At 36.9% G+C, this 9,222-nt stretch overlaps 1 protein-coding gene across 1 annotated transcript; it reads right to left on the bottom strand.

Moving 5' to 3' along the window:
* Nucleotides 1–726: 726 nt before the first annotated feature.
* On the bottom strand, nt 727–4,384 carry LOC147854352 (E3 ubiquitin-protein ligase NLA-like). Its single transcript, XM_087331665.1, has 6 exons — nt 4,138–4,384; nt 2,682–2,929; nt 2,108–2,353; nt 1,458–1,595; nt 1,321–1,379; nt 727–1,130 (listed from the first exon to the last, which is right to left on the bottom strand). Exons 1-6 carry the CDS (start codon nt 4,322–4,324, stop codon nt 1,025–1,027), a joined length of 984 nt encoding a protein of 327 aa, XP_087187791.1. The 5' UTR covers nt 4,325–4,384; the 3' UTR covers nt 727–1,024.
* Nucleotides 4,385–9,222: the final 4,838 nt, after the last annotated feature.

The raw sequence follows: 9,222 nt of genomic DNA, 5'->3' as shown, positions 1-9,222 counted from the left end.
AACCTCTTAGAAAAGAACATTAATAACATTTTTCATTGATCTTGCCTCTCTAACCTTTAAGCTGTGTTCATATTAGCCTTTGTCCACTCCGTCCAATTCCTCTTGAAATTGAAATTCAATCATATTCACAAACTCTAGAGAAATTGGTAGATCTCTCAATTCAATATAAAATTCAACTAACTTTTTAGTATTATTCAATTGAGACTTTATACTAACAAGCCAAGACCATCAATTTACTCACTCTTGAAGCACCAAAGGTATTTTGCAAATTACATTTCATACTAATGAGCAGAGAATGTATCTAAATTAATACTATCATTGGCTCTATTAGATGTCTGCCTATCAAAATAAAGAGCAATGATATTTTGTGAGGATGTTCCTATTCATAGTCAAGAAGACAAGTTACGATGATACACATTATCTTGAATTTTTAAACATTTTATAAATTAATCAGACATGTTTGTGTCAATGTTCTAAAAAGTTCTAGCCAAGTTCGTAAATCCATAAACACAATCTAAATCTCTCTAGTAAAACTTTAGAAGCTTAGCCAATATAATAAATACCCTTTTACCTTGATAGATATAGTGAAGGGGAATAAGGAATAATTGACGAAAAAAAGCCTAATTTATCAGGGTATCCAATTAAAAGAAGCAACAAAAGACAATATACAAAATACAATATAGAGATGTTAGTAGAGGACCTAGATTTCAAGAAAATATATATACGACTTTAGTCCTTTCACTGTCAATGTTTTTTTACATTCTGCTTTGTGTCCTACACTCCTTATCAAAAACTCCCTTAGTTACATAAAAGAATCAATAAATTTGCAGAAAGTATCGAATTGAGAGACAAACATCTTGTGTATGTAGATTGAATGTTGCTAATTTGCCATCCACCTCAAGCAAAGCACATGGCATGCCGTGTCCCCCAACTCAAATTGGTCCATACTGAAATCCGAATGCGTTAACCATAAAGAAAGCGTACATATTACATTATTTTTTTGTACATAAAACGAATATATAAGCTAAAACCCAAGTGCAGCTTGGCATTGCTGATCCCAATGTTTCTTAACTTGTCGGAGTCTTTCTTTACGTTCCTCCTGGAGCCTTTTCTCCCAATAATCATGACACCTAAAGCAAGAAAAATGGTTCAACACTAGTAAGGCCAAAACTCTGCTTTCATGGTGTACATAAATAGATATTCGTTGAATCTGATAATTGAGTGAAAAACATGATGTTTGTTATCTGACTTTTCTTGGGCTACATACATTCTAACATATAAAGCATTGTGGTTTTAGAATAGCAAATTAAGCCCTCTTACCTTTTACTTATTAGCATGTTGAGCTCTACTAACTGAACAGCACCTGAATTTATGTTTTCCTACACAAAACCATTATCCACAAAGTTATAAAAAGCTTGAGAATTGATTGTATTGAAAAAGTTTCTGAAGATCCTCACCTCCCTACAAAGAGGGCATTTTGCTTTCCTATCTGCGAATCTCAGCCCTTCTACAGAAGAAACTGATGCGGCTGAACAAGCACAAGTATAGCAGAACATGTGTCCGCATCTCAAAGACACAGGGTCAAAAACAATCTCCTGCATATATCAACAAAATTTGTTAAAAACCGTATTATTGAACATTCAAATCAGTCACAAAAAACTCACATAAGGTGCTGAGTCTTAGTAGAAAGGTTGCCAAATTCCGACTATTAACATATGCAGTCATGAATGATAAGATAAGAGTGAAGCAGGAGTTCTACATATGCTCTTGCCACATTCCATACATACTATTTATGATAAAGGACTGTCCATAAAGGAATTATCTTAAGACATTCTCCTTCTACTATGGAAGAGGAATTGTGCTCAATAAAAGTATCGAGACTACACATTGACACAGTTCTGATTGTTGGGGGATCAGCACCTTGAGTGTCATAATTACCCCAGACAGGAAGAGATTTTTTCAAATGCAACCAAGACAACACGATCCCAGTTATAAAACCGTAAGGATGTGTATTTACCTATAACAGATTCAATTCACTGTTAAAATGTTGCTCTCAAGGTTTCTTGCTTAAAGAGAGAGAATTAATGCAAGTGATACTGTAACTTACCAAGCATACAGAACATGTAAGAGCAACTTCTAATTTGATAGCATCTGATAGCAAGAAAGAGAGAGTTGGCCTTGGACCCTCAAAATCACACACACATCGAGAAGCAATTTCTGAATCTGACTTCATATTATCTCTGAGATTCAAATGGAAGGCTATCAATTCAACCAACCATGGTGATTGCAGTAGTTCCACATGCTTTGTTTGCAATTGGCTTTTGAAAATTTGGCCTGTGTTTGAGTCATGAACCTGCAGAAAGGGTAAATTCTTGTATCAACATGCATCCACATCAAAAGCATACACAGAAAGTGTAGATGAAATTCAGAAATCTCTTGAAGATTTGGCTATAATGATCACTTGACGCACTAAAAGAGAATCATAAAAAACATAACACTAAAAATCACACAATCATATATAATAGCTGGCATTTACACAACACATAAAGACACATGTGTATCCACAAGCACAGACAGTTGGTTGTTTTTACAATTAACATACAAATGTGATGCCGACTCTCTCTCTCTCGTGGACGTTTATATAATATATATACATATCTTGGTAGGAATATAATAATTACTTTGTCATATTTCTTCAAAATCTTTTTTAGTGCCATGGCATTCATAGAAACATAGCTTGCAAGATTCTTTCCCTCATCAAACATCTCTGGAGGTCTACCAAAAGAAGATCTGTATTTCAATCGAAGTGCAAATTTCTGCAGACCAGATGCAAGATGGACATCTAATAGCCGTTGTACTCGAGAGTTAAAATTTCCCAGCACGTCAGTTATCTCCTTCATTAGGAGGGGGAAAAATATGTTGTCACATTCTGCAAAGAAGAATAGATGTGATTCTTAATATTAATTCTTAAAGACTTCCAGTTTGAATCACGCTTACAAGTTTTCAACTGAAATACAAGACCAGGAAAAAATAATTAATCATTTATTCAGTCCAATACCCATAAAGAAATTTACTCATTTGACATCCTAAAATCCAAGGTATCAAACACGAGAGATTACTAGAAAGGGTTTAAATTTAGCAGACTGTGACTTGATGCAAAATGGTAGATATGAACCAAACGAATAATTGAATGAATTTCGAAATATAGATTGCTGTAACGCTTCATGAAAAATAGATTCATTTATGGTTACTTCATCAAATATCTAAAATAATAGTCCAGAATTTCAAAACAATAATAACAATCTATTACTATTTTTGCTTCGAAGTTGTAGAGCATTGATTCTCGAAACCTAAACACTGATAATCCTCCTCTTCATCATGGTACTTGAATTTAATACAGAATAAAGAACACAAGTCTCTTACATCTCAAACAGAACCTCATGAACGAGTAAGCATGAGATTCTTCTTTACAATGGTGGTGTTAAACCATACATTTGGAAACAAATTTCTTCTATTACATTTTTTGTTGTAGAAAGAATAGCAATCATCCATTTTGGAAACAAAATTCTGCTCTAAAACTAGAGAAGGATAAGCATGCACTTGATCATGGCACCTAAAATTGATATCTGTTTCAAACAAAACTTAATGAATATATATAGTGATGTCACACGCATTGAATTAGAGGTATTAAACCATAATTTTGGAAACAAATGGCTTCTATTACAGTCTTTGAAAATAAATAAATAGTGAGAATCAACCACTCAATACATGAAATCTGAAGTGAATCACGGACGCATAAACACATAAAGACATCTTGAAAGGCATATATAAAAATGAAATATTGACCAATTTCTGCCTCACTCACCCGCTCTTGTTCCCTTGCTCAAATTTTTGCAACACACAAAAACCTCTCTATCACTCTCAAATCTTTAATGCACCAAAGGCAATATATTCATGCATTACTTATCACCCCACATCTTTCATGTTACAAAAGGAAGATTTTCATACATCTCTTCTCTTCCCCCCTCCAAGAAAAGGCATTCAAATCTTTGCCAACAAAGTAATGTTTTCATACGTCTCGAAAGAGAGAGAGAGAGAGAGAGAGAGAGAGAGAGAGAGAGAGAGAGAGAGAGAGACCTGGACATCGTGCAGTTGAAGAAGAAGAAGAACCAGGAGTTGAGGATAATTCCGCCTGGTACCTAGATCCATGGAAGGGGCAATGCTTGAGAAGCTTCTTGAGGCGTTTGAACTCCACGTTGGAGACGCCAGGGAGGAGGCTTCTCTGCGTCTCCACGTACGCAGAGAACTTCTTGTTGAACTTCATGGCGGGAGCATATACATATATGAAGCTGGAGCGATGGCGATGGCGCAGACGAGAAATCGCGACAGAGAAACCCACAGAAAAAAAAAGAAGGAAAAATAGAAGAAGAAAAACAGTTCTTCATTCGTTAACATTTCATATTAGATTTTGCTACTTAATAAATAAATAAATCGATTTAATTTCGTCATTTATCTATTATTAATTCTATTATAATATTCCAAAACAATAATATTATCCCTCATGTTTTCCCGAAATTCCCGAAATACCCCCCCCCCCCCCCCCCATCTCTCCTCTCTTCTTCTTCTTATAATTTTAATGCAAAGGAGGGGCATTTCGGCTTCGCTTTTCCTTCATAAAATCGGGCAGCTATTCTTTTATTAAAACAAGAATCGTTCAACAGCCAACCTTCTCTGTAATACAGTCAGACAGCTATTTCCTAGTAAATCCCGATTAGTTCATCTTTCTCTTCCTCACCATCTTATCCTTCATGTCACGATCCATCGATGTGGTCGCAAATAAAAAAAGGAGTGGTGCGCCCGCATAACATTCTGTTATCCACACTAATGAATGGGGTGTTTAATCTGTTAACCTATTTGTTAATACTATACATGTCTAACAAGGGTTTGCTTTTCTAAGGACGCAATCTCCTATTTTTGGCTAACTAACGTTCGCTTTTCTAAAGAAGCAATCTCTTGTTTTTGCCAGCCTGGTTTGGAAAGCCTTAAAAAATGGGGTGTTTCAAACCCTCTCTTCCTAACCATCACCCTCAACCTTATCCTTTATATCATGATCCATCGATGCAGTCACAAATAAAAAAGGAGAGGTGGGCCCGCATAATGTTATGTTATGCGCGCAAATGAATGGGATGTTTAATCAATTGATCTATTTGTTAATACTATATATGCCTAACTAGTGTTTACTTTTCTAAGGACATAATCTATTATTTTTGGCTAGCTAATGTTCGCTTTTCTAAGGAGGCAATCTCTTGTTTTTGCAAGACTAGTTTAAGAAGCCTCCAAAATCTTAAGTGTTTTCTAATTATAATTGGTTGGTTATTTAATAATTGTATTGATTATATTAAGCCATAAGCAATCCTTACATGTAGATTCAAGTTCTTAATGGTTGGTCGTGTGGCTTACATCGAAGCATCAAAGTCATCATTTTGGGAGAACCCCAAATTATCTTGCCATGGGCCATGCCTGATCTTGTAGATTGCAAACGGTCTCCCATGGATCTTAAAAAGATATTGCTCTATTTATCTATCTAGCCCATACCCTCTCCATTGCCGCACATTTCCAAATTTGTTATTTTTTCTCATACATCATGAAGTCTAGCTAGACCCCCTTGACTTCCATATCTTCCATTCTATTAACATTTCAAACATCATCGCACCTTACTAACCAAATTTGGGTATGCGCCTTATTGCCCGCATAAATGGTGGATGTGCAAGGTGGTGAGGGATGTTGTTTGCTAAGGATTGTCTTGTTGCATTATATATTCATTGATGCATTGAGTGCACAACTTGCATATCCTACCAACATGAAGAATTACAAGGCAATTACGGCCAAAAGCAACATGACAAAATGTTTTGTCAATGTACGGAGGTGGATGGTGACCAATTCCAAGAGGGCCACCAAGGTCCACATTTGGTTAGTGAATCCATGGCGACGCATTAGTATTACAAACATATCACTGTTAAACAACATTATGAACACACATGCATCCCATTATTGAATAAATTTGCATCATCCATTGTCATAAACAAATTCGAAATATGGTTATTTGAAGATGTTCAAGTGTGGACGTGGTTACACAACTGTAATGTTGTGTGGGCAAGGGGGTGAAAAATGCACAATTTTCCTTATGCATGGGGGAACACGTTCGCATTCACAAGTGGAAGGATCGCGCATTCCACTTGTAGATTCTTTTTATAATCTTGCGATTTTAAGCAATTTTCAGAAACTTGATACATGAGTATCACATGTTTTAAATAATATATAAAATTTGTTGATTTTTTGAGATTTGACTAGTGTCAAAATGATAATTTCTAAAATTGAATAGTTTTTTAATAAATGTTTAAACGTTGACAGTTTGCAGATATGAAATGTAGCTAACTTAAAGAAAATCACAACGGTTAACTCAAAGCACAAGTTAAGATTAATGGTTTCACCATCTTGAGGAGATGTAGGTTCTAGAAGTGGAAGTAACATCTATTGTTATTGAAAATGTTTTGAGTATAAGAGGTAACATTGTAATCCTTAGTGTCATCAACATCTATAAAGTTAGTGTTCATCAACATCCATAAATTCACAACTCAAGAAACATAGACAATATTTATAAACAGTTTTGATAAGTTCACAACTCCAAAAATGTAGACAATATTCATAAACTGTCGATCTTAGACGTGAACATTAATATATCAATTTGAACATATCACATAGTTATCAGGGTATCCACATTGCTCTCCTCTTCTTCCTTTTGAGGACTCCCCTACAAAATTTGGGCTATTACTACACAAATTTTGTAATGATAGGGTCCTATCATTACTAGCCTATGTGAAGTAGATAGTAGATGCTACTAGCATCTACTTCACATAGGCTAGTAGATACTACTAGTATATACTTCACATAGGCTAGTAATGATAGGGTCCTCAAATAGCTCATCGACAAAATCAATAAGCTCCCTAGGTTCACCAGCTAATAGAGGAATAGGTTCATGAGATGCAGATTGAAAATGTTAAGGCTTTAATCCTCATGTTAATGAAACTCACTTTCTCATAATCCTTTTTAAGTGCAACAATATTTTTGAATAGCTTCAATGAAGATGCAGATGTAGTACACGTTAACAATTTAAAATGAAGATTGCTTTAGCTAAACATAAACTATATTGATTTCTAAAGGCATGGCAAACAAAGTTATAATAATTTACCCGATCAGGAGAACAAATCTAGTATCCAATTTCCTTCATTGGAGAACATTTCAAGAACAAAGTTATAAGTAAGATTGCTGAAGTCATTCAAGAACCCTTATATTCACAATCAATATCTTCTAATACTAATAGTAATACTTTTAAAGAAACCTTAGCATTATGGCAACAAACCTTTGCTATAGAAATTTTACAGGCATGTGATGATTTTGCAATGAATCACACAATCGAAACTGTCATCCATTTAAATGCTACTAAATATAAAGAAAAATCACTCACAAACAATGAACTCTTACAAAAAACACACATAAATATTGTAGATACGTCAGAGAAGTTAAACATTAGAAAAATAGAAATAGAGATGAGTGAAGAGAAAGACTATGAAGATTGTTATAACAGTCCATCACGCTGTCGTGAAGATTTTCGTCCACGAGCGGAAACCCGAGCAACGAGAGCCAAAGAGCGATGTGCAACGTTGCACACGTACATAATGTATTTGTAATAATAATAGGGGAAAAGGGTATGGTGCTAGAAATGCCCCATAAGATCCCTAAGGTATAAAGGCGATGTGGTCTTGTGCGCACATCCACGCGAGAGAGAGAGAGAGGTACTATGCGGTACATAGGTACCTAGTTGTTTGTGAGGAGGTGGGAGTTAAGGGGCCATCAATCTCATCCTCCCCAAATCAAGGCAAATATCCCCTTTGAATGAAAGGGGATATTTTAGTCTCGTTTTTGTAAACGGTCTTCCCTCCTTGTGCTATAAAAGGAGAGGGAAGGCACCATTGTGAGGGTTGCCTATTTTGAATGTGCGGGGTATACCACATAGGTCAAGCGTTAGGGTTAGGGTTAGGGTTTTGAGTAGTTGTTTGATGCGGCCTATGCGGCCACCATTTTGTAATCGTTCATTTCGTTTTAATACATCTTGTTCGATCTAATCTCGTGTTCATTCTTCTTCTTCTTGAGCAAAGCTTCCATTCCCTGTCCGATTCCTTCTCCTCTACTCCTTAGTCCAAGACCCCCGTGGTCCCGCCCTTCTCCACGCACGCGCGTTGTCGTGCCTTTCGGCTCCGGATCGTTACGTGAGATTATTTTATGGTTTTCACGTAGTGTGCGGAATACACTACGACAGTGTAGCAACGCGACAACGCTTTACAACTCTCGATAACACGAGTAGTACTAAACATAACAGTGATGTACCTATTCGACCATTTGGTCCTAAAAAGATACATCCTAACCCTAATCATAAGCTTAAAACCAACCCTATTACTAACCCTAACCCTAACCCTAACCCTAAAAATAACACCAACCATAGACCTAACCCTAAACCCTTGCAATAAAAGCCTCAACGACCAACCAACCATCACTCCCTCCCCCGATTTACCTGCAACATAGCCACAAACGAAGTTAGTAAGAACTCCATCCCCCCTTTCAACCTTAATGGCCCGAGGATCACATTTTATAAACAAAATAAACTTCCCTCACATCCTTATACCACAATTAGCGCCGGACACCATCCACCATATGTGTCGGATCCACATACTTTAGCACCATACATATCATGCCCGCCACCAACATTCGACATGAACCAGCCATCCACTCACAACGAACTCCGGCGCGACCAACACCATCCACAATTACAAACATGGCCGCCACTCCATGTTCGGCCTGGTAACGACCATATCTATGGAAATGGAAACGGAAACCATTAATCATACCCGTTCTCCCCCTTCGATGTAAGGCTCCGAACTGTGTATGACAGCCGACCTATAGATCTACAACCACCCCTCCATGGCATGATGCACGAGACTGCACAAGGCAGTTGGCATGGATACATGCCCCCTCTCCTCCCAACCCCACACATGTATTATGAAGAAAATAGTGTCTCCCACCTACGTAACCCTAAGCTTCCCCACTCCTCTCTCCCCCCACGCAGCCTCTCTGTACAAACAACTCCCTCCCTCCCTCCTCCTACCC

The sequence above is a fragment of the Azolla caroliniana genome, unplaced genomic scaffold (assembly GCF_043228905.1).
Source record: "Azolla caroliniana isolate FFs.n. ecotype wild unplaced genomic scaffold, voAzoCaro1.0.p SCAF_15, whole genome shotgun sequence".
NCBI classification, from domain to species: domain Eukaryota; kingdom Viridiplantae; phylum Streptophyta; class Polypodiopsida; order Salviniales; family Salviniaceae; genus Azolla; species Azolla caroliniana.
This window is presented reverse-complemented; position numbering and strand designations above follow the sequence as displayed.

Excerpts from the sequence above, each read along its gene's own strand:
- LOC147854352 (XM_087331665.1), bottom strand. The coding sequence starts at position 4,324 with ATGAAGTTCAACAAGAAGTTCTCTGCGTACGTGGAGACGCAGAGAAGC. Across the intron at positions 2,354-2,681 it reads TTTTGAAGAAATATGACAAA|GTTCATGACTCAAACACAGG; the intron begins GTAATTATTATA and ends CCCTTTCTGCAG. Across the intron at positions 1,131-1,320 it reads AACATGCTAATAAGTAAAAG|GTGTCATGATTATTGGGAGA; the intron begins GTAAGAGGGCTT and ends TTCTTGCTTTAG.